This window comes from Lissotriton helveticus, chromosome 3_1 (genome assembly GCF_964261635.1).
Source record: "Lissotriton helveticus chromosome 3_1, aLisHel1.1, whole genome shotgun sequence".
In the NCBI taxonomy this organism is placed as follows: Eukaryota; Metazoa; Chordata; class Amphibia; order Caudata; family Salamandridae; genus Lissotriton; species Lissotriton helveticus.
The window spans coordinates 396,838,882-396,864,820 of NC_136061.1; the positions used below are offsets into that span (position 1 = coordinate 396,838,882).

The following is a 25,939-nucleotide window of genomic DNA, read 5'->3' on the forward strand; positions in this document are numbered from 1 at the left end:
CGCATCTGAAAACTAAGTATATGGAGCTGCGCATGGGAAAACTGCCGTCCAATGCTGATCAGCCGATTTGGAGGACCCCTGGCCGAAAAGATTGCCATCGATGTGGAGCAGCAGTACAGGACTTTATGCATTTCATATGTATCTGCCCGGAGTTAGGGCGCAGCCGCCAGGATTTGCTTAAGAGGAATTTTAATGAAAAAGGCATTCGTACCTGCAGATCGGCAATATTAATGAGTATGGACTCAAAGGATCCACAATTAATTTGTCAAATAATACATTTTTTAACCCATCTTGAGAAATTGAAGAAAGAATAATGTCGCAATATTTGCGGATCTTGTAAAATTGAAAAATATTTTTTAAACTTGATATTAATTGTTTACATTTGACCTTTTTTATAGCATGTGAGGGTAACATATTTTATGTCTTGGAATATTGTAATGGTTTTAATTAACTACACAATAAACTATTTACTACTTAGGGAGTACTTTTTTGCCTGGATACCTAACTTCAAGGTGATTAAAATGGTGTGGATTCTTAAAAGAACAAACCTATGCTTTAAGTTTCTAACGCCCTCCAAATACAAATAGTCACCTCCGTTAAGGGGTGGATTTGGTAGTACAGTTTCACCACAGTTTTTGCACGATAAGTTACTTCACTAGCATTCGCTGCCTTAGCTAGAAATAGTGCCTTAAGTTTCTTTTTAGGGAATTAGTTACAGGAGCTCGGGTTGGAAAACAGTTCTGGCACCCTAGCGACTGCAAAGTTATTTCAACGTATTGTAACCAGGCAATTTCGTGTCCCTTGTCTAACAATAGACAATTTTGTATTATTGCCTGGTTGAGGTCCACTGTATTCCTTTTCCAAATTGAATACCACAGCATGATTGGGGCTAATTTCCCTGTATCTGTTATATACGGTAAGCCCAACTCCAGGTGACAGACATAGTTGGGAAACGAAAGAGGAAGGGAGGCAATCCTCTTTAAAAAGCTGTACTATATCTTTTGGAGGCCATCTATTGGGGCCATTCCCCACAGCCCTGCCCCCGTATGTTGTGGCAGAGATCGTTTTTGCTTTATAAATCTTTTGTATCGTCGCTATCGGCTTGTTCCTGAGTTTCTTAATGAAACTGGAAATTGCAACCAGAGTTCTGTCCACTGTTATTGCCCTGCAGCCCACCATGGGGAGCCAGGTTTGTTTTAGATTGAATAAAACTCCCACATAGGAGTTAGTCTCCACTACCTAGGTCCAGTGATGACATGTAACCCACATAGGCATTTATTAGAAGTTAAAGCGCTACTTCCGTCCTGGCTATTAGAATTGCATCATCCGCGTATGCCAGCATCGGAAGTAGAGTTGGCGCGAAGGATGGAACATCTGCCACTGATTCTGTTAAGGGAGCCTCCACTCCATTAGTGTATAATGAGAACAGAAATGGGGCAAGGACGCAGCCTCCTCTGACTCCTCTCAGGTTTTTAAAGGGTCTTGTACATTCGCCATCCCTCCCATAACAGACACACGCCGTTGTCTGTTTGTTAATCAACTTACTTTGTGAAATAAACTAAGGATCAATGCCCAGCTCCAGCATTATGGCCCATAACTTCACATGGCTTACGCGGTCGAAAGCTGCAGTTAAATTCATAAAAGCCATGTAATGATGCCCTCCCATCACTACAGTGTACTTGGCAATGGTTAAGCTTAAATCTAGACATTGAACAATAGTGCATCTACCCTTCTGAAAACCGTACGGGTTGCCATCAATATGTTTTTTTTCCCTCGCCCAGTCCTCTAGCCTGTTTAATAGGACATGACCCAACAGTTTACCGGTGCAGTCCAGAAGGGAAATTGGGCAATTTTGGTGGTTTTATTTGTCACCCTCTTTGTGTATGGGGACAATAATACTTAGTTTCCATGATGGGAGTGTTCCCTTTTTAGAGATTTCATTAAATATAATGTTTAACAGTGGGGCCCACAACTCTTGATGTTCAAGAAAAAGGTCAATAGGGACTCCATCTGGGCCCAGAGCTTTAGCACGACTACACTTGGCCAGTGCAATTCTCACCTCATCCAAGTTAAAAAGTAGGGGGCTGCTTGAGGATTCCGTGGGGTCGGGATAGTCGGCCCAAGAAACAGTCATACTCCCAAAGATGCCTTCAAAATGATCTACCCATGTGTCTTCATCCACATGATTATCCAATTTAAATAGATTTTTCGTAAATCATTAATCAGGTGGTGGCCTCTGGGGGATGCTTTTAGGACCCTGCGAATCGATTTTAAAGCCTGATTGCTAGCCTCATCAAACCAGCCGATTTCGTGTCTTTCCTTGGTGGAGATACGCCGATTCAGGGACATTTGATTTCCTCAAGTAATTCTAAAAAATGTGGGATCAGGGTGTTTGGTTCTGCTTTAGCATCTACACAATTCTTAACCAGATTAAGCGTATTGGCTACGACCTGTCCGATAATTCTAGTCTTGTCTAGGTCCACCTATCAAAATAAATAAAAAGAAAAAAGACAACAACATAACACGCTAATATTCAAACCCATTATCCATTCTAAATTCCAATAGTAAAGTTAGTTACACAGGACTAAGTTTTAAATCCGTTTCATAAAGTGATACCTATATTACATAAACATCACCTTTCGCACTGGTGCTGTGTGAAGAAATGTGTTTTAGAACATTAAGAGTAATCTTACCCCTAGAATGGATCTATGTATACTTCTCAAGCCTCCGACCTCCGCCCAGCACATTATAAATAAAGGTGATAGTACACTTGCTCTAAAATGCAGTAAGAACATTTGAGACATCCTAGTCCACACGAGACACGAAATTTGGGTTCATAGAGAGACTTCTTACACATTGTGGTCCATCCCTCTGGTTTTCATGCATTTCCTTTGTGGGTTTTGTTCTTTATGCCATCTATCTCAACCAACCACAAAGACTGACTTGAGTCTAAAGACTCCTTGGATGTTTCACAATCACACTGACTGCAACACAGGAGGGCTAATTTATCTAACCAATTGCCTGTGTAAATTGATGTATGTAGGGATGACCTCACGTAAGGTGAGAATCAAGATGATTTAACAGAGGAGTTCAATAAAGTGTCATAAATCCAACACTAAGCTCACAAATATTTCCTTCAACTTGGTCACAATTAAGATGACTTCACCTGGATTGTACTTGATAAACCCAGTTATACCACACAAATGGGCAATCTAAAGTAAATATTGTTCTGGAGGGAACAACGTTGGATTTTTAAATTATGAGTCATCGCAAAGGCTTGAATGATCTACCCTTTTTCGTTATGTATCTGCTAAGAAAGAAGAGGTTCAATATACAAGTGAGGACTCCTATGAAAGATTCAGTACTTACTCTATCTTTACTATTATACTCCATTGACAATTTTGATTGACTATTTATGTTGAGAATAGATCTATCCTGACACTAAAGACCCCTGAGCTGACATGTTTTAGTACAGATTTGCCACATTACTTCAGTCACGACTGTTCATAAAATAACCTATAATAAACATTAGCAACTACATTTCCCATAATGCAATAAGATAGTTCAGAGCGCCTGTATTTTGGGTAATTAAGACGTTACCGGGGGATGGCATGCCTCGATAACACCTTAACTCAATTCCATATTCATATTTATAGTAAGTCCTGAGAATAGCTGACATATAAGAGTGTGAAAAACAGGACACTCTATTGGTATACAAACAGATCGCTTTGGAGTTGCGCGTCGACAAGTCCCCTTCAAGGAATTTGTCCGACGTATGCTTCTGATGACTTTTGACGTGGTGCATGACCAATCCTCGGCCAGTTTATTGTGACTCCACATGTGCAATGTTTGCATCTCTCGGAACCCACCGAGTTGATGGTTGTAATCGTGATACAAATAAGAGCCTTATTTTCGGCTCCTCTTCATTCCAAATTGATAGAGTGGTCATGTTTGGGAGCTCGTACGCCCGAGCACTTGCTTTGACGGGGTTGGTGTTTATTTGGATGACTTACCGGCTGTCCTCTAAACACACAAGAAGGAGACTCGGTAATGGCCAGTACAATATTGTAATCTTACATGTCTAAAATCAGAGATAATTAGATTTATAGTTACAGAACACACTCATTATATTTCCAAACACTATTGAATTATGATAATTTGGGAGGTATTATAGCTGTAACTCATTTAGGAAAGGCCGGGCACTCTATGGATGTTGGCTGTATCTCTGGCTATATAAGCACATCTATCTGTGTATCTCCGCTATCAATCAAGAAGTGAACTATTGCTTTTTGACACAAAATGTGACGATAATTTTACCGTGGCACATTGGAACTTTTAGGTTCTTATTTTTTTATCGCAGCGATACGACACGGGCGGAGATCAGAGGATTGAGAACGATACATAGATACATTCTAGGAGTAAGATTACCCATAATGTTTTTTAACACATTTTTTCACAGAGTACCAGTGTGAAGGGTGATGGTTAGGGAATATAGCTACCATTTTATGACATGGATTTAAAACTTAGTCCTGTTTAATTTACTTTACTTTTAGAATTTAGGATTGATAATGGGTTTGAATAATAGCGAGTTATGTTGTGTTTTTTTATTCTTTTGATAGGTGGACCAAGACACCAATGGTGGGCCACCTATCAAAAGAATAAAAAAACACAACATAACTCATAACTCGAAATTCCATACCTGGCTTACTGATTCAAACCCAGTATTTTATTATTATACGATTTGATGCTGAGTGGCACTTACTATCTTGGGGCTGAGGAATGCTCAAGAATTCAGCGTAATATATGGGCAGAAACAGGTCGACCTTGTAATAAGTGAAATGCGCAATTGATGCACAGTCCTTTGCTCTATTTTTAATCCTATCCACTGGGGGCCCCAGAATAAATTCCGATTTTTGCTCACCCGGGAGATAGTTTTAAACTGTCCTTTGCACTATGCCCCTCACTCAGATCCCCGATATAGCTCATCCTTGACAAAATACCTCCTCTTCTCCCCGGCTGGGGAGTCGTAGCCCATAGCAGCCACCTTGCAGTCCTGCTGTGATGAGGGAACCTAATGATGACGCATGTAACCTTCGGGTGAGTGATGGTTCTCGTCCTTAACCCGTTGCGAGCGCGCGTCGGCCAACGGCCTTGGCGAGCACTACCTCAGAAGTGCTGCACACGTCCGTTGGCTGACGCGGCCCTCCCACTCAATAGAACTCCCGCACCGCGGCGGAATTTGCGCCCGGGTTAAGGAGTTAAAACTACACGCTTTTGTCTCACTGCATTTGTCCCTTTCTCCAGTTAGTCCTATTTTTATTTTAGGTATACTCTGTATGTGAATTGATAATATTAGGGAGCATTACGTTTTTGATTTGGTGCCTGCTCCCTTCATGACCCTTTATGCTATTTAAGTAAACTTCACTAGCTCCATGGGTTTAGTCTAAGCTATGTAAGATTCAGAAGTATCTCATTCTTTTTTAGACCTGCTGCGGAAGGTCACTAACCTGATCCTGAACCTGTTGAAGTAGCGTGAAGCTGCTGAAGAAAGTCCTTAATGTCTCTCTGAGGTGCAGCTGGACCATCTCACCACCGATACGAAGACAAATCAGGGCGATGAGGGTTCTGCTTTTCACACACAGGGCAATCCTGGCCTGAGCTCCACTAGGAAATCTGAAAGAAAACCATTACAAATCACTCCTTGAAAATGACCCCTGCACATTTTAGAAGTTACAAGGATACCATAAGAGACCAGTGCAATAAAACATTTCAGCAATTCTTCGCCCTGTTATGCAGAGTCAATGGCGTGAGCTCCTCAGAGTAGTGCCCAGGCAGTATTGTAAAATGCCTACGGTTTGAACTCCCGCCCCATGCCCCGGTAACCCCATGTCATTAATACAGGAGCCCAGAAGTGTGAGTCTTATCCTTGCAGTGCCCAGTGGCCTGTCAGTATATCTGTAATGTGGACTCCCTTCTAGTAGTGCTAAGTCAGTATTAGTATATCTCTACTGGGTGAACGTACCCTGAGGAACGCAATGTTATTTCTATAAGACTTCAGCGATACATGTATCCTCCATGCAGTGCCAGGCCAGCACTAGAAGACCCCAGCAGGGACCACTCTGGCTAGGCTATATGACTAACTGTGCAAGCTACCTCCAGCAGTAATGCAGTGGAACCTTTGGAAAGGTGAGCTTCTTGCAGCTGTTCCCCTCCCACTAACTTGAACTCTCTGAAATCAGTGTTATTATTGTAGTACTCCAGCACTGCCTCCTCCAAAAGCCCCCTTGTTGCTAGCAATTGGACTTCAGCAGTATGCATTTTATCTCATTATTGGTCGACCAAATCTGAAAACATTTTTGTGAGCTCTGTAAATATGAAGGGCTTTAACATGATAAAATGGATAGTGAGTACCCTGCAGCCATTTATGGACACACAACGCTGGACCCTCTTGATTGATGCAAGTAAGGTGGTTGCACAGTCGATATATCAACATACCAGTCTTACTTTTGTATCTGTAAAGAAGAATATGATAATGATATAAACATTTTATAACCAGAGGCCTGTGAATATAAGCAGATACACAAAACATACTAACCAAAGGCTTGAATAATAACAGACACCCCTGCATGAAACGGATTAAGTGACATCAGTGGTGTATACAACACGAGACGTGCAGAAAAACGATGTGTGTGTATATCACAGATACACACACTATTTACTCTTCGGTCTTTGTATGGAAATTAATAAGGCATCTTTTTTAAAATAAAAAAACAAAGCTCCCTCCAGCAGTGACATTACCTTTCTATAAGACTCCACCAACCTGCGCTCCCTCTCAGAAGTGCTCTTTTTCACTATATGCAATGCAGTTTTTGATTAGTACAGTGCTCTCTAATTCTTTTCTTTGTTGGGTATTTCAGTTCCTGGAGGCAGGCTGAGTTTGATGATTGTCGGTTTACCAGAGGTCAGGTCTCTCTCTACAAGGGAGAGGGGGCACCTTTCCTGTGAGCGCAGGCATATTTTGCAACCTTCCAATCTAATCCACTTGAAAATTAGTCCATGAAGTATCCATATGGATCTTACAGTCACCCACATAACCGTGTTATGTATATGCGACTGATCTTCTGGCCTTTCTAACAGTGGGTTTATGTCAAGGTGCATCCTAGGACAGTGCTTTTGTGTATTCTGTTTCTGTCAGGGGTGTATTGCTTCGGAGCTATATTCTAAAAGAATATAGTTCTTGCTTTCCTTGTTTCTTGTACTTTGTATAGTTCTTCTCTCTTCTGGCAGGTTGGTTTTGTTGGAGTCCACAGTTTCCACTTCCTTGCGTTGCTATTTCCTGAGCAGATACATTTCTGCAGAGTCTGCTTCCTCTTATTAATTTAGACACCTAGAGAACCCAGAGCTGGACAAAGAGTTAGCAGCAGTGAGGGCAAAGGGAGAGTCTGACTATTAGGAAAACGAGTTCCAACACTTGACATTACTTTTTGACATTAGTATTTGGACCTTTACTATGTGTGAACCTCCTAAATGATTTCCCACAATGTAAGCTGAGTTTAATTTGGATTCTGAACAGCAATCTATAGCCTCTGCACTTTGTTTTTTATTTCACACATTTTAATTGTTTTGAAGTCAAGGTTTAAGAAAATACAGATAGGAGAGGCAGGACACTTGCAGATAATAGGATAAGGATTTGAGTAACAAACATTCTGTGAAAGAAGTCGGGTAGCGGACATGGCTCAAATACAGTATGTCGTAGTGAAGTTAACAGTACATTACAAATCAGTAAACTGAGGTACTCGTTAAGAGTATGATTGTGTTTTAGTTATATCAGAGGAGCTCTGGAATACTTGCATTGTAGGCGAGACTAAAGTTGAAGATCTAAGTTGAGGGCGTTCATTCAATTACCTATGATTGGAGCAGTGAGTTATTAGGGGTTAGTAAGAGTATAGGTTACTAAGCTGAGTATAATGAGGGTGCAGGTGAGATGTCGAGGTCCGATGTGGCGGGGTGGGGGAATAATAGAGCGTGCATGAGCTCAGAGAAAAGAAAAAAAAAAAAAAAAAAAAAAAAAAAAAAAAGAAGAGAGAGAAGGGATTGGGGACCCTTGGGGTTTCGGCAAAGTACATTCAGGTGTGGTGCATGGGGTAACAGGTCTGCAAGGTATGAGGTATGTGCAGTGGTTAATGGGTAATTATGGGGGGCCAACTCTTAATTGGAGTCAGCTGCCTCTGGACATGTTTGGAGATTGGAAGGGACATGTATGGAGATTATGTGTGCGGAGTATGGTGAGCTTGGATTATATCAGCAGTGGGTTAGTCTGTGGGAACAGGAATCATTCTGGATCGCCTATGGGTGTAAGGTACACAAAATGGAGATGGAGAGAGCCTCCCAGGCAGTGGTGTAGACTGTAGGAACATTCGTAAGGTTTTTTTGTACTGGATCAGGCTCTGGGGTGTGGGGATACAAGATAAAGGGTAGGAAATTATCCGACCATTTCCTTCTCCAATGTTCCCTAGAAAGACTCCCCCCCCCCCACCCCTACTAGTTACGTGGGTTAACCTCTTTGTCCATTATTTTGGGTTACCCTGACAGGGTATTCCCAAACAAAACCTTCCTTCCTGGAGACACTAGAAGACAAAGACGGAATCTTACCACTCTGGGAGCAATACACAAGATGTCAGAGCTACTTGAAACTGGTCTCAGTGGTGGATCAACGGAATACGGATGCATGACGTTATAACGCATACTGTTACAACGCATGCTTTTACAACGCAACTTTTACAACGGCTGATCCATTACAACGAATACCATTACAACGCATATACCTTTACAACGCATACCATTACAACGTAAGTATTGGTAAGTATATAATTTTTTTTTAAATGTAAGTAATTTAAATTATTATAATTTAATTTTAATTTAATTTAAAACCCATACCTTGCCCTGAACCCTAAAAATACCCCTTAACCCAAAAACCCAAACCTAGCCCTGAACCCTAAAAATACCCCTTAACCCAAAAACCCAAACCTAGCCCTGAACCCTAAAAATACCCCTTTACCCAAAAACCCAAACCTAGCCCTGAACCCTAAAAATACCCCTTTACCCAAAAACCCAAACCTAGCCCCGAACCCTAAAAATACCCCTTTACCCAAAAACCCATACCTAGCCCTGAACCCTAAAAATACCCCTTTACCCAAAAACCCAAACCTAGCCCTGAACCCTAAAAATACCCCTTTACCCAAAAACCCAAACCTAGCCCTGAACCCTAAAAATACCCCTTTACCCAAAAACCCATACCTAGCCCTGAACCCTAAAAATACCCCTTTACCCAAAAACCCATACCTAGTCCTGAACCCTAAAAATACCCCTTTACCCAAAAACCCAAACCTAGCCCTGAACCCTAAAAATACCCCTTTACCCAAAAACCCAAACCTAGCCCTGAACCCTAAAAATATCCCTTTACCCAAAAACCCATACCTAGCCCTGAACCCTAAAAATACCCCTTTACCCAAAACCCCAAACCTAGCCCTGAACCCTAAAAATACCCCTTTACCAAAAAACCCATACCTAGCCCTGAACCCTAAAAATACCCCTTTACCCAAAAACCCAAACCTAGCCCTGAACCCTAAAAATACCCCTTTACCCAAAAACCCAAACCTAGCCCTGAACCCTAAAAATACCCCTTTACCCAAAAACCCAAACCTAGCCCTGACCCCTAAAAATACCCCTTTACCCAAAAACCCAAACCTAGCCCTGAACCCTAAAAATACGCCTTTACCCAAAAACCCATACCTAGCCCTGAACCCTAAAAATACCCCTTTACCCAAAAACCATACTTACCTATACTTACGTTGTAATGGTATGCGTTGTAAAGGATCATGCGTTGTAAAGATTTCGTTGTAAAAGTCATGCGTTGTAAAAGTTGCGTTGTAACGGGTGTATACCACGGAATACACATTGTGTTCTTTAAAACTAAAGTCAGATAAGTGCTGAATAGAACCCCAGTGCAGGGTGCCTTTGTTTTCAAGGCTCAGATACAGGACTCACCTAACAGGGTGAGTGGGAATTATTCAAGCGCCAGAGTCACGATACCCAATTGCTGTGTTTCTTGCAGGTTGGGCCAACCTGGGCATGCCCATGCTAAGAGAGCTGTAAGTTGCCTGAAGAAAATTTAGGAACCTGCCTGCTGGAGAAATGGGATTGCTAGACTGCATTCCACAGAATAAAGCTGACCCGCAAGAGTCATCAGCTCAGCTGCCTAGTGACCAAGAAGCTGTGCAATGAACGTGGGTCCTAGAACTGCTGGAGAAGATGAAACTGCTGTGATGGAAGAGGCTCAACTTGCTGCGACTAAAGGGTGCGGTGAGTACACCCTGCAGTAAGACGCAGTCTAGAACAGAGAAGCCTAGTAATGCAGGAAGGGCAAATAGCTCAATCGACCTAATTCTGCAACTCAGGAGGCCCTGGAGAGAATGGGGCTTGTGATAAGAGACTCCACAAGCTTCCCCGTGTGCAGCAGAAAAAGGAGCCACTCTGATTGTCCCAAGAGCTAGAATTAAGGAATTCGGGAGACCCTGGTCTGTTTTGTGAGCTCCAAGGGCCTTATGTGTGTAAGCCAGAAGGAATATGCTACTTACCAGTATGCATCTGTTCTTGGCATAGAGGGCTGCAGAGTGGTACATTTATGAATAGATCACCATCTGGTGTTGGGCTCGGATGATTGCACTTTGTTTTTCTTCTGGAGAAGTCTTTGTCGTCATAGGTGACTCCTCCTCTCGGTGTTAGTGCGCATGGGCATCGGCTCCATCCTTAGATTGTTTTGCCATAGTAGGGTTAGATGGAGTAGTGTAGTGTAGTACATAAAGATATGCCCATGTAAATGTATCTAAATAAGATAATGTTGGGACAGACACAGGTTTCCGGGGAGGCAGGGAGGGCATGTACCACTCTGCAGCCCTCTATGCCAAGAACAGATGCATACTGGTAAGTAGCATATTCCGTTCGAGGCATATGGGCTGCAGATGGTACATTTATGAATAGATTGTACAGCAGTTACCTCCCTAGCGGTGGTCACCAGTGTCTGTCGCAACTGTCTGAAATAGAGTTTTTAATACAGCTTGGCCCACTCTGGCTTGTTGTGCAGCCTGTACATCAACACAGTAGTGCTTTGTGAATGTATGTGGTGTAGACCAAGTTGCTGCTCTACATATGTCATCTAGGGGAATGTTCCCTAAGAATGCCATAGATGCTCCTAGTTTTCTTGTGGAATGAGCTCTAGGAGGAACAGTTAATGTTCTCTTTGCTTTAATGTAACATATTTGTATGCATCTTACAATCCATCTTGCGATGCCTGCTTTAGAGATAGGATTGCCCTTATGTGTTGGGGAAAATGCTACAAATAGTTGTTTAGTTTTCCTGAAGTCTTGTGTTCTTTCTATGTAGTATGAAATGGCTCTTTTAACATCTAGTGTATGTAGAGCCCTTTCTGCCACCGTCTGTGGCTTTGGAAAGAAGACTGGTAATTCCACTGGCTGATTGATGTGGAATGCTGAAATTACTTTAGGCAAGAACTTTGGGTTTGTTCTAAGAACCACTTTATTCTGGTGTATCTGTAGGAATGGTTCTTGTATTGTTAATGCCTGTAACTCGCTTACTCTTCTGAGTGAGGTAATGGCTATAAGGAATGCCACCTTTCATGTAAGGAATTGTATTTCGCACCTATGCATAGGTTCGAAGGGTGGCCCCATTAGTCTGGTGAGTACTACGTTGAGGTTCCAGACTGGGGAAGGTGGTAATCTTGGTGGAATGACTCTTTTAAGACCTTCCATGAATGCTTTTATCGCTGGTACTCTGAACAGTGATATGCGCTGCCTGTTTTGTAGGTATGCTGCTATAGCTGCTAGATGTACTCTGATAGATGTGTACGCTAGATTACATTGCTGTAAGTGTAACAAGTAGCAAATAATCTCCCTTGTTGATACGTCTAGAGGGTTGATATTGTTATTAGTGCAGTGTATAGCAAACCTCTTCCACTTAGCTGCATAGCATGCTCTGGTGGTTGGACGTCTCGCTTGTTTAATTATTTCCATGCAATTTGGGGGGAGATCTAAGTACCCAAATTCTAGGATTTCAGGAGCCAGATCGCTAAGTTCAATTGAGTTGGATCTGGGTGCATTATCTCTCCATGGTTCTGTGTAAGGTGCATGGGTAGAATTCGTAGCTTTTGATGTGGCACTTGTGAGAGTTGCAGGAGCGTGGTGAACCACGGCTGTCTTGCCCACGTGGGTGCTATTAGTATCATGGTCATTGAATGTTGTTGCAGTTTCCTGACCACTAATGGGATTAGTGGGAGAGGGGGAAAAGCGTATGCAAATTTGTTGGACCAATTTATCCATAACGCATTGCCCTGCGACAGGTGATGTGGGTACCTGGACGCGAAGCTTTGGCATTTTGCGTTCTGATGAGTGGCAAATAGGTCTATCTCTGGTTGTCCCCATCTTTGGAACAATGGCTGCAGTATTTGTTGGTGCAGTTCCCATTCGTGTATTTGTTCCGACTGTCTGCTTAAGATGTCTGCTATCTGGTTTTGAACTCCTGGTAGGTGTTCGGCTAACAGATAGATGTTTTGAGGAATGGCCCATCTCCAAATCTCCTGTGCTAGTCTGGATAATTGGAGAGAGTGCGTCCCCCCCTGTTTTTGAATATAATACATTGCTGTCATGTTGTCTGTTCTGATCAGGACTGCTTTGTGGATAACATGTATCTGAAAGGCTTTCAATGCTAGAAACACTGCCAGTAGTTCTAGATAGTTGATGTGCAGTGTTTTTTCCTGCACACTCCACCTTCCTTGTACTGTGTATTTGTCCATATGTGCTCCCCATCCGGTGAGCGATGCGTCTGCTGTTATTGTCACCTGTGGAATTGGCACTAGGAACGACCGCCCCTTGGTAATGTTTGTTCTGTTCCACCACTTCAGAGAGCGGTGTGTGCGGTCGTCTACCAACACCAGATCCGTAATCTGTCCTTGAGCCTGATTCCACTGTGTCGCTAAGCATTCTTGTAGCGGACGCATTTGTAGTTTTGCATATGGTATTAGCAGTATGCAGGATGACATCATGCCTAGTAGCTGCATGAACACTCTTGCTGTTAGTGAGTGTTGTGGCTGAAATCTCTGAATGATTGTAAGCATTGCTTGGACTCTTATTGGGTTGGGGTACACTTTGGCTTTTTCTGTGTCTATGGTAGCCCCCAGATATTGTTGAACTTTGTTTGGTTGTAGGTGTGACTTTGTGTAGTTCACTGTGAACCCTAGCTGGTGTAGTAGCTGAATTGTCTTTTGTGTGTGTTGCAGACACTCCTCTTGCGACCTGGCTTTTATTAGCCAGTCGTCCAAGTATGGGAAGACATGAATTTGTTGTCTTCTTAGGTGAGCTGCTACCACTGCCAGGCATTTTGTGAACACCCTTGGTGCCGTCGTGACACCAAATGGGAGGACTTTGAACTGATAATGTTGTCCTTCTACCACAAACCTGAGGTATTTCCTGTGGGCTTTGTGAATAGGGATATGAAAGTAAGCGTCTTTTAGATCCAGTGTAGAAAGAAAGTCCCCTTTCTTCAGTAAAGGAAGTACTTGTTGGAGCGTGACCATGTGGAAATGTTCCGAATTTATGTATGCGTTGAGAGGTCTTAGGTCCAGTATTGGCCTTAGAGACCCGTCCTTTTTGGGGATTAGGAAGTATAGGGAGTATACTCCTGTTCCCTGTTGGTGCTGTGGAACCTTCTCTATGGCATGCTTTTCTAGCAGTGATATTACTTCCTGTTTTAACAGTGTCAGGTGATCTTGTTTCATTGGACGCTGTTTGGGGGGGATGTTTGGTGGGGTAGCTGTGAGTTCTAGGCAATAACCATGTTGGATAATTTGTCTTACCCACTTGTCTGATGTGATGTTTTCCCAGACAGGTAGGAACTGTGATAGGCGTCCCCTTACCGGTGTTATATGGTCTGGGGGAAGCTCTGTGAAGTCACTGTTTTGGGGTTGGAGAGTTGCGGTTGTTGTTGTTTCCGCGACCTCTACCCTTGTTGTTGTTACCCCTGTATCCACCTCTAGAATTACCTCTGGGTGATGTAGGTGTAAAAGAGGTTTGCTGTTGGTTTGTACCTGTACTTTTGGATCCTCCTCTATAGGTGGATCTACGAAAGGAACCTCTTTGTGTCGGCTGCTGCAATGCTCCCATTGATTTAGCCGTTTCTGTATCCTTTTTCATTTTTTCTAGGGCCTCATCTGTCCCTGTGCCAAAAAGTGTTTTCCCATCAAAAGGTTGATTAAGTAACGAGGTTTGTACCTCTTGTTTGAATCCTGACACTCTGAGCCATGCATGTCTCCTTAGCATGATGCTTGTATTTGTCGACCTTGCCGCAGTTTCTGCCGAGTCTAGGGCGCACTTTATTGAAGTGTTAGTAATTAACTTTCCTTCTTGTATAAGTTGATCAGCTCTCTTTTGATGTTCTTTAGGGAGATGTTTGATGAGTGTTTCTAACTCATCATAATGCGCTCTGTCATACCTTGCAAGTAGTGCTTGCGTATTAGCTATGCGCCAACTGTTTGCCGCTTGAGATGCTACTCTCTTGCCAGAGGCATCTATTAGTTTAGACTCCTTGTCAGGAGGTGGCGCTTCTCCCGTAGATAAAGAGTTTGCTCTCTTGCGAGCGTTTGTGACCACTAGTGAGTCTAGAGGAATTTGTCCCTTAATGTATATTGGGTCTTTTGGAGCTGCCCTATATTTTTTATCAATTCTTGGGTTCAATACCCTAGCCCTCACTGGGTCTTTGAATATCTCTGATGTATGACTGAGAAGGCCTTTTAGCATTGGTAGTGTTCCTGATGTTCTTTGTGCAGTAGGTAGTGTCTCTAATAAGAAGTCCTGTACTAGAGGTTCTGTATGTAGGTCTACCTTATGAAATGTTGCTGCTCTAGTAATGAGTTGTGCAAACCCAGTATTGTCATCAGGAGGTGAAGGTTTTGAGGGATATGACTCAAGGTCGGTATCATTACCTGATCCCACATTATACTCCTCCCATGGGTCTGCCTCCTCTGGGATTGTGTCCTCATCATCCCCAGGGTGTCCCCCCTCCCCTGTGTCACTTTCTCCATCTGTTGTAGGTGTAGATGGACGTGTGGGAGGAATATCTGGCCTATTGTGAGGAATAGGCGAAGATGGTGTGTGAGGTTTGGGAGAAGGGGGAGGAGTTGTATTCGTCCCCATTGTTCTCTTCTTTGGATGAGCCTTGTCGTCCAAATGTTCATGTTTCCTCTTTTTAGGTAGCTCTGTGACTACCTTGCCAGTCTTTGGGTCAATAAACAAAGTCTTTTGCTTAGGATCCGTTCCGTGTTCCTGTGTCGGTACCGCAGTTTTCGGTTCCGAAAGGTGTCTTTTCTTTGAAATGTCCATTTGTATTTTCGGTGCCGAAGTTTTGTTCGGATCCGACTTCTTCGGTATCGAAGATGTCCCCGGTGTCGAGGGTGTTTTCGGCGCCGAAGCGTGCTTCGGTGTCGACATGGACTGCTTCGACTTCGAGCTTTCCTTGGCCTGGTGCTTCGGTGTCGATGTGGTTGGTTTATCGGAACCGGAACCACTATGATGGGGGACCGAGTGTTTCTGTTTCTGTTTCGTTGCCGGGCTCGAAGGCGGGGCGTTGGAAACTTTTTTCGGTTGTCTGACCGGGCTCGAGGGCGGGGTCGACACCGTGCGGGGTCTGTTTTTCGGTAAGGGGACGTCGTCACTCACGGTTTGTTGGACGTCGATTTCCTCGACGTCGGACTCGTCCGCTTCTGACCCCGCCTCGTCGGCCTCTTCTTCCTCCTCTTCTGGTTGCTGGTCCTCGAACAGCTCCGGGATTGCTTGTGACTGCATTCTCGATACCTCGTGTCTTCGGGCTCGACGGTTTCTAATCGTCGACTTTGACGAGAACGCTGCACAGGCCTCACAGTCCCTGGATTCGTGTTCAGGGGACAAGCAAAGGTTGCACACTTCGTGTAGGTCCTTGTGTGGGAACTTAGCACCACACGTTGGACATTTTTTGAATGGAGTCCTTTCCATGGACCCCGGGCTGGACTACGTCGAGTTTCTCGTAGTCGTCGTCCTTCGAATCGCGTCGGTATGGAGTGAAGTCGCGTTCGATAACGATACCGTCGATTTGGAAAGGAATACGCGCCGGTTATAACCTTCTTTGTTGAAGTCGGTCCGGAGCGCTTCGATCCTCATCCGAACCCGATGGCGGAAAAAAACAATCTAAGGATGGAGCCGATGCCCATGCGCACTAACACCGAGAGGAGGAGTCACCTATGACGACAAAGACTTCTCCAGAAGAAAAACAAAGTGCAATCATCCGAGCCCAACACCAGATGGCGATCTATTCATAAATGTACCATCTGCAGCCCATATGCCTCGAACCTATATATTCTATATTTTAGTGTTGAAACGTGTATTTCGATGAAGTATACACATTAATTTTTTTTTTTAAGTACACATTAGGTCAACTGTTCATTTTGGCTGAAATGTTCATTGTTTAATATAATTATGAAAAGTGTTCCAGTGCGGTAATGGATGGCAAATAGGGTTATGGTAAAGCCAGTTGGCTTATGTCTAGCATATCTCATCTGTCGCATTAAGCAACAGACCTTCGTCTACTTAACTGACAAATTCTGCAGGCCTAACTTTGTATTGCTTATCGGCAAAGCCCTCTTTAGGAGGGCTATTAAAATGATTGTTCCCACTGTCATTACTGTTTTGTGTGCTATTCTGCCAAGATGATTCTATGCATAGTATTTAACTTTGCGTGCATTCGAAATACTTTTCATTTTTAAGTAAAAGCACTGGCTGGACATTGATTTAGTAAGGGTTGTGTGCGTTACTGTGTTCCGGGTTTACGAGCCATCTCCCCTGCCCGAGTCTTGGATTACGTTGCTACTTTAAGAGTCAAGTTCCAAACGGGTATGCTTGGTTTTCAACTGTGGTACTCTAAGACGTTACCGGTAAACAACCTCAACTGACACAGTTGAGGCCCAGAAAACCCTCAATGCCATTGGCCCACTGCCCGAAAAAATACTCACACTGCCTGAATCTGGTACCCTGCCTTTGTCTAAAAGGTCAGACTGAAGGGAAAACGGTGACCAGGAACGCGTGTCTCCATCCATGCCTGGCCAGTGCTACGAAGCCCACAGTAGTGGGAGACCTGTCCCAGTATGTTATATATTTGCTCTGATATTCCCGGCAACCCTGCACATGACTACTGGAGCGCCTGGTACTTTGGTGTTTGTTCTGGAGCTGGCAGCATGGTTTTCTTCCACTCAGCGCTGCTGTGTGTGAATTGTGGCATCCCGTGTGCCCTTTGATTGCTCAAGGGTGTCCATTCGTTAAATGCTTACTCTGAGTAGAGCCTTCATATTGGGTGATTAGGCTGTTTCTTGAAAGCAGATCTGTAGCTCAAACAGAGGCATATGATACCTTACCCTATGACCGGAGAGGTCAGAAAATTCAGTACAGGAAGCAGGACATCCTGGTTGATTTTGGGGAGAATATCCATGAGTGTAGAGTCCGACAGATAGATGATAATCTTTCGTGTTAGAATCACAGCAGCAAGAAGTCCAGCTTCTTTGCGGCTGTTCAACCGACTGCCGCTGGTGGGAGAGACCTGTGGGAACAGCAAAGTACACAATTTATGTAGAGTGTTCATGTGTCCGGAGAAGTGCATACCACATATAGAGGGAACTCCCAAGACTCCTGGGCCTACAGGGAGAAGTGTAACTCTACAGCGACCTCGGAAACTGAAGCATGCTGCTCACATGGGCTAGGCTCAGAGAGATGTATACCAATCTTACAATAGGTGCTGAGAAATGTATTCACCACAAAAACATAGAACTAGGGATGCCCAGAGAAGTATTAACCTACGGTACAGAGAGGAATCAACAGCGTGTACACTGGACACCTCCTGCTACTGCGAGAATAAGATGCCACATATGGTGTAGAACTGGGGTATACAGCTAAGCATACACCTTATGCAGGGTAGGTGTAGCATTACGGTCAACTTGAGCCGCATTCAGTTCCTGCTTCAAATGCAGTAACTTCTGTCCCCTTCATGGTCTCCTCTCCACCCGCTGCATCAGTTGCCGTAGCTTCTGCCCACTGTAACTCTTGCCTTAGACTCTACTCCCTGCTATATCTTAGCGTCTACACCTGCTGCCTTAGCCATGGTGCGCTGCACCTTCTGCCTTAGAATCCTACTACTGCACCATATTCTGTGGTATCCAGTACATGCTCGTTTTAGGACCAACAATCTGACATTATAAACAATAGCCATTTAAAGGAGGGAAGTTTTTTAACACCCTTCAATCAAGACATTGGCACAACCCTTCTTTAGAGGCCACTTTTATCCCACTGCCACCTAACCAATTATAATTAAAAAAAATCCTAACGAAAACTATAATCAACTATAATAAACAAACTACAAACTGAATGTCTACAGCAACCACATAACCTCTAGGATCAACGGCAACCAGGCTTCCACCATGGCACATTCATCTTTGAAGGAACTGATGAAGGATATGTATGTCTCAAGGTACAGATCCAAGTAGAGTTTAAAATACTGCTTCATTCTCACTTGGAAGGAACCCTTCCTCCCCTCTGGTATGGCACATTCCTAACTAAGCACTCACAACTCCTCTAAACTGGACACTTCCTATCTGGCCTCAGCCTGATAAATATTTGAAGAACCTTAAATATCTTGTTGTGTTTTTTTTTCTCTTTCTAAAACCTTTATTAGTAGTACCATAGGAATACACAGCTTTTCGCCTACAACCTGGGATTGGCCGGCAGCTACGCAAGTTCAGTGTCTCAGATGCAGTGACCTCATTGAAAGATATATTAGGCTAACACAGCATGCCGCCTACAACCCAGGTGGGCCGGCCGCGTTGTAAGCTAACAAGAATTATTGAGGTGTATACTATGAAGCGTCAGAACCAGTAAGTGCAGGTCAAGACATTGAGTATTGAGGTTTCGTTTTTAATTTTAACTTTCCTCCCTGATGATACATTTCCTCTCAGAAAATTGCTCCGTTTCACCATGTGTCAACTAGGCGTAGTATATAAAGCATAGGAGCGTCCAATACATTAGTGTAGTGATATCTTGTTGTGTTTTAACCTATGCCATCTACATACAATCATGGACACACGCTGCTTCCTATACCACTCATTCACCAACAATGTTAATTGCTAATAACATCACCAACAAAAAGCAACAATTAATTGATGCACAGATGACGTTAAGCTTACCCAAACTTGAAAATAAAGCCACTGTATACTACACAACCCATCAATGCACTTCCCGTCCCGGTAGAAGTCATTATGAAAGTAAAAGTACAAAAGCCTCAAGGTTAATTCCACTCTGTCAAGACTCTTAATGACAAAATCACAATGTTGGATAGACTTTCGCTATCTGTATGATTACATTGCGATAGCTGAAATAAATAATTACTTTAAGTTTTCAATATAGATTTTATAAACTAATCTGCATTTTGTTTGATAACACAATACATCAATAGCGATCTGTAGGAAATACACAATTTTTACTAGGTCATCCAGGATTATTCACCTTTTGCTTGACCCTATAGTTTTACTAGTTATAAAACTCTGTGAACTTTACCCTTCCTAACCAGTAAAGTGCCCGCACTGCCCGCTATAAACATTGTCAAATTGGCATATTCCTAATTGGCATATTTAACTTGCCTATAAGTCCCTAATATATGGTAAAAAGTGTACTCAGGAGTTTGAAGTAAACAAGCATTTGCAATGCAATAGGTCTCGCATTTTTTTTTTAGAGTTAGAGCTATCGGCGTGGTAATGGGATTGTTTTTTACTCATGTGAGCGAGAGCGCCAGTGCAAAAGTGATAGAAAGCGAGGGAGAGATGGTATAAAGAGATAGTTAGAGTTCTTTGCATATTTAAGTGAGAGGTAGAGTGAAGAGAGAGCGAATGAGATTGAGAGTTAGCGAAAGGTAGAGTGCGAGAGAAATAGAGAAAGAGAGAGTTTAGAGGTAGGTTGTTAAAGTTGGAGAAATAGAGTTCTTTGCATATTTAAGTGAGAGGTAGAGTGAAGAGAAGAGAATGAGATAGAGAGATAGAGAAAGGTAGAGTGTGTGAGAGAGAGAGAGAGTTTAGAGGTAGGTTGTTAAAGTTGGAGAGATAATTGTGTGGTAGAGTGCAGAGAGAAATACATCTTGTGATTCTGGGCAAATTATTTAATCTCCCAGTGCCTACCAAACAAAACAGGGATTGAAGCGCTTTACAGTTACTACACACTGGTCCATGGTATGTGATTCAGGAATACATGCTTGCCTAGGGACAAATTAGCGGCATTAGAAGCCAAAGCTATAAAATACAGTAGTCTTCTACTGACACTGAAAATTGCAGACTACAGTAACATGCAGAATATCGGAGACTTGCTCAAGACAATTGTTTAGAAAAGCAATAGAATACAAAGTTATTGGGGAAGATTATGCATGTTTCCTACTATTCCAGATAAATAAACTTTGTTCATCTAATATCGCAAGTAGTGCAAGGCAGGACTACTGTCTAAAGGGGAATACCAAATAAAAGTCCCTGTTTAAAGAAAAGGGGTGCTTTGATGCTGCAGTACAAAATGGAACACTTGGTGTTTGAAGTTCACATATTTGTCTTTTTATTTTTTCAACTGAAGTGATCTCGCAACCATTAAGTAACATAACGAGGACCTGGCATAAGAAAAGTTTTTACATAACAGCTTCCCAGCATTGGAGAGACAATGTAAAATGAGATACAAAATTAACTTGACATTAACTCTTTTTTAAAGGCTCTCTTTAAAAGGGATCGGGTTTGCATACAAAAAAAATAGCTGTAATATGAACAGAGATGTGCAGCCTGATCTCTGTGTGAGTGAATGCCAATTGCAAATATTGTAGCTGCTGTGTAGAAAATATTTCAATGGCTGCCGCATACAAAAGCGCAGGGGACCAGATGTTGCAGCCCGCCATACTTGGGGTTGGCAGGAATCAGGTGTGTCTGCATGAGCAAGAGGGTAGAGTGGTACTGATCTGTGTGGCCAGAAAGTCCCGGAGCTTGTTGCAGCTCTTCTCGTTCCTGGCTGTTATATGCTGCAGGGAGCTGAGCTGCAAGTTTTCCAAGGGCCGCGGAAAACCGGGTGTCACTTTGCACATTCCTCCACACAGACACAGCACAACACAGCAGCGACTTGAACAGCCCCGCCACATGTGGGGAAGAACAGCCTACTAGGGGGAAGAGCGCTTTTGATGTGCTGTGTCACTGTGAGAAAAGTCCTTATAGGAGGCGGCAAGTGAGTGGCTGCGGGTGAAGCAGGAAGAGACACAGCCATTTTACCAAGTTCGAAGGCTGGGAGGGTCGCACTCTTGTGACCTTTCAATGCCACCGATGAAGCAAAGTTAGAGCCACTGGAAATTCATAAGCGTAGGTGTGTGAGTGGACGTTAAAAGTGAAAGTTTCCTGTGAAATGTAATGCTTGTTACATGCAGTGACTGTGAAGGTGAGGAGGTCACGGGGAGAGGTAGGGAAAGTGAAAGCACACCACGCGTGGGTTGTTCTGGAAAACGCTGCGGTACAGGAGATGTGCACGCGTACAGAGTGCACATCTCCTGTCCCCCTTCCGACAGAAAACCAACGACAATAGGTCTCGCCTAGGCGAGCAGCGCATGCGCTGCACCACTAGGCGAGACCTAAAAATGCCACTAGGCGACTACACACGTACTGTGCCATCCACTACAGTGGCAGTGCAAACATGGCTTCAGACCTACCCCTGAAACCGTACCTTAACTGTGCAAAACACACACTATGGCCGGTCAAATTGAACCCTTTTTGAAAAGTGAATATCTCCCTTTTAAATATTAAAAAGTCACCCCCATATAGGTCTTGTAACCCACAGGTAAAAGTAGGAGAGGTAAAATTCTAATGTTAATATGTCCTTCCAGTGCCTAAACCCTACAGCTTTGTTCACTGTGGCAGGCCTAGCTGTCCCTTGTTGAAAACTAGAGTACACATTAAAATACTAATACTGTATTTCAGGAATGGAACCAGCTAGAAAAATAAATAAACATCTATTTCAATAGTTATTAAAAATCTAATTCACTTGTGAAATGGGATTTTCAAATAAATATTAGCGAACCGTATCTTTTAGAAAGTTATTTTTTCCCTGCCTGGTGTTCCAGGAGGCTATTCTGCATTGGCACTCCAGCCAGTAATTAACCATGAACAGGTGTTAATAGGTGTGAAATGCCTCCCCACAACAAACCACAGGGTGACCTGAATGGGAAGAGATGCCTTTGATGACCTTAACAGAATATGCAGGGTGGGGGCCATGGGCATCCTTTTTGACAAGACAGTGTGGAATTCTGCTTTACAGGTCTGATAGGATAACAAGTAACACTTGGGGCACACTTGAAAGGGTAGCCAACAGGAAGCCAAGACTATTATTTTGGATCCACTGATGGGGTCACTGTTGACAAACATGGGTTGATTTATATATTTAAGTGAGATTTTTGAGATAGCCATTACTTTTTGATGGTAATAAGATATCTTTGGTACAAGAATCATTCCTAAATGGAATTATAAAGTACATATTTTCTTTTCTTTTTTCGTTTCCCCTCATTTTCAGAAATCAATCTATAAAATGTATTGCTGGAATGATATTGGCTGGTTAAATTGAAATATTTCATTGAATTTTTGGAAGTTGCGAAAATGTATTTTTAATTACAGATTCAGTATACAAGATATAACACTAATCTAAAAGTAGGGAAAATGTAGGACCTATGATGATATAGATAAGGGACTTTTCTTGTATTATGTATGTGAATGTTGTGGACATGTGTTAATCAATGATATTTAGAAACGTTAGGATAACAGGTTTTTATACATGTTTACTATTATACAAGTGATGGGTTTGAGTATATTACACTCCTTCAACCCATTTGGCGATATTGATCACTCAAGATTTACATATAAGGGATGGTTGTTTTGTGGAGATGGGGTTTATTAATGTTTTATTATAAATATATTTGTGTGTATATTTCTACAGCCCCGATGAGGTCCCATGTTAGGGACGAAACTCGTTAGCAGACTAACATCTTATATGATTGCAATTCAAAAGAAGGAAGAATAAAAGGATTGGAAAACACTTCTGTCTTGGATGGCTTTTTTAGAGTTATTGAGGGATTGAATGTGGACATTTTTATGACCATCACCTCTAGAAAGTAATATGTTGGATTTATAAATACATGATATACATTGCAAGGAGGATCTGATAGCTGAACACTGACCGTTGCCGCTGGGAGCCGGATTTCATCAAGACTTTCCACCCACGCCTTGCCGGACCCGCTTCGCGGGTCCCGCTGCGCCTTCCTGGACTCTGGGGCTGTGAGGACTGAGTGAGGAACCGCGCCTCTAGGCACCGGCAGGGCTGTGAGCAGTACAGCAGGGACTCAATATCCCAGGAGTCCCTGCTTGTCACACCTGTGGCTGCTCTCCCTGCCGGTAACGCCCCCGCCCCTTCATTACCGCGCTGGTGGAACTGTGCTGAGGGAAACACATTGCGAGGAGGATCTGATAGCTGAACACTGACCGTTGCCGCTGGGAGCCGGATTTCATCAAGACTTTCCACCCAAGCCTTGCCGGACCCGCTTCGCGGGTCCCGCTGCGCCTTCCTGGACTCTGGGGCTGTGAGGACTGAGTGAGGAACATCGCCTCTAGGCACCGGCAGGGCTGCGAGCAGTACAGCAGGGACTCAATATCCCAGGAGTCCCTGCTTGTCACACCTGTGGCTGCTCTCCCTGCCGGTAACGCCCCTGCCCCTAGGTCTATATAAGAGACAGAGGTTGCCGCTGCGCGGGAGCGCGCGGGGCTAAGCCCGGGCAAAGGGTGGGCCCTCTGTGGCCCTCCGAGGCCTGCAGAGCCTCGCCTGGGCCCCCCCCTTTCCGTCTTCTTTGAATCCCCCGTTCCATTTATTTGTCCGTGTATATTGTTTTAACTGTTCTGTATAGCGTTATAGGAGATATGCACACGGGTAAGCCGCAGTAGGGCTGCTAAAGGGAGCCTGAAGCAAAAGGGGACCCTGGATGATTTTATTACGAGGACAAATACTGCCATAGATGAGGAAATTACCAAAATGCAAAAACGTGTCTCCCTAGAATTGGACGCAGCTCGAAGATTATCCTTGATAATTACCGAGTCCAAAATATCATCGCTGGGCCACATAGCGGCTGCGATAACTCCGGAGCGAGTGGCCAACCTGCGGTGCGTAATAACGCATGCTGACGTTCACCGCACCTCAGATACGCCCCCTGCCCTTTCACCAACCCTCTGCTCTACTCTCCAGCCCGCTAGTCAGTTTCCATCAGTGGTCACCCCTGGTCTAGACCACGGTAAATTGCACGACAATACATCACAATTTACAGAGATATATGATAATTCCCCATGTACTAACACTAAGGGCACAACATATAAAAGGAAACGCAACATAATGTCTGCCTATTCACGCAAAAAGGCCAAAGTTGCTATGGCTCACCAATTTAATGTTAGTAATCCCCCTGTAACTAGTGTTGAAGGTGGGTCTGTTTCTCCCGTTCAGTTGCCTCCAGGAGCAGATGAGGATAGTTCACCTCTGGGAATTTCCAAGGAAAATACAACAGCAGAGACTACTGGGATACAATCAGATGAACAGGAAGGAAAGGATGCGGGCTTCATAAAAATAGTCTGGGAAACTCTAAAAAAGCTGCTATCCCCACTTGACCTAAGACTCTCACGTATTGAGAATCACCTCTTAGAGGTGGAAAAGAGTATCCTAGAACTAGCAACTCTTAGTCTGCAAGGCCAGGGAAATAATGGTATCTTAGATGGCAACTCAGCCCCACCGATTCCGAACACTATTCCTCCTGCACCACCTCCAATCAGGCCAGTACCTAAACCACGTACAAAGGGCTATGACCATAAACCTTCCACCCCCATACCAAAGTCAGCCAAGCACCTTATCCCACAACCTACCACATATCGTAAAGCAGGAGTTGCCCCAAATTTGAATGCAACTAAGGCTGATTGCCAAATATCTCAGGCCGCTCAAAATAGGAGCAATTTTCGAGGGGGTTATATAGATCTTCCCCCAGACGCAAAGCCATATGTGGTGGTACTGACAGGCGTACCGGAAACAGAAAATAACTATCAAGAAAGCCACGGGTCCTTGAAGAACAAGGTTATTCACTGGCTTAATGCGAATAGACCGATTCCAAACGAAAGGAGAAGTAGAATCCTGATGGTACGTAGAGTCCCTTGGGTAGGCCCTTCGCGAAAATCTAGTCCAGGTGACTGCATAGTTGTGTCCTTCGAGGACCCACATACGGCCCACCACGTATGTTCGTGGACTACCTTCGGGGAGGATTCAGCCATCGTACCTAGGCCTTTAACATTCTTTTATCCCCCACGCCCAAATCAAAATTATGGGAGGGAATGGTCTTCGGTACGTTACCAAGCCCACGGAGGGGCAAGAGACAAATGGCAAGTCCCAAATAGAAGGTGGCTTGGGGTCCCAACATCCAATAGGTTTGGGTGTCTCGAAGAGGTAGATTGACTTTCAATGCCTGCTGGCTTTTCATCTTACGCCAAGGTCTCCCTGCCTCTTCTGGTACCTGACCCTCCACCTTTGACGTTTAAACCTGCTAGAAACAGCACCTATCTTTTTGGTCAACAAACTGTGCATGGTCCAAAAGACTGGGGGGCGCTAAAAATTCCCAACACCAAAATAATTCATGAAATAGGGCATGAGGTAGCTATCCTCCCATTGACCCCAATGAAGTCGCATCTATTAACATCACCCACTAGTGTAAGGATTAC

General features: G+C 43.6%; 2 protein-coding genes across 3 annotated transcripts in view; one reads left to right on the forward strand and one right to left on the reverse strand.

Annotated features, from left to right (window-relative positions):
* Nucleotides 1–25,939, reverse strand: part of WDR81 (WD repeat domain 81) — a 187,134-nt gene that overhangs the window by 93,203 nt on the left and 67,992 nt on the right. For both annotated transcript variants that reach the window (XM_078680153.1, XM_078680154.1), the window contains 2 exons: nt 17,510–17,691; nt 5,508–5,673 (listed from right to left, as the gene is read on the reverse strand). In XM_078680153.1, the coding sequence (XP_078536279.1) occupies nt 5,508–5,673; nt 17,510–17,691 (348 nt within the window). The remainder of the gene's footprint in view (nt 1–5,507; nt 5,674–17,509; nt 17,692–25,939) is intronic.
* Nucleotides 1–25,939, forward strand: part of CRPPA (CDP-L-ribitol pyrophosphorylase A) — a 274,423-nt gene that overhangs the window by 89,484 nt on the left and 159,000 nt on the right. The gene's annotated exons all lie outside the window — the stretch shown is intronic.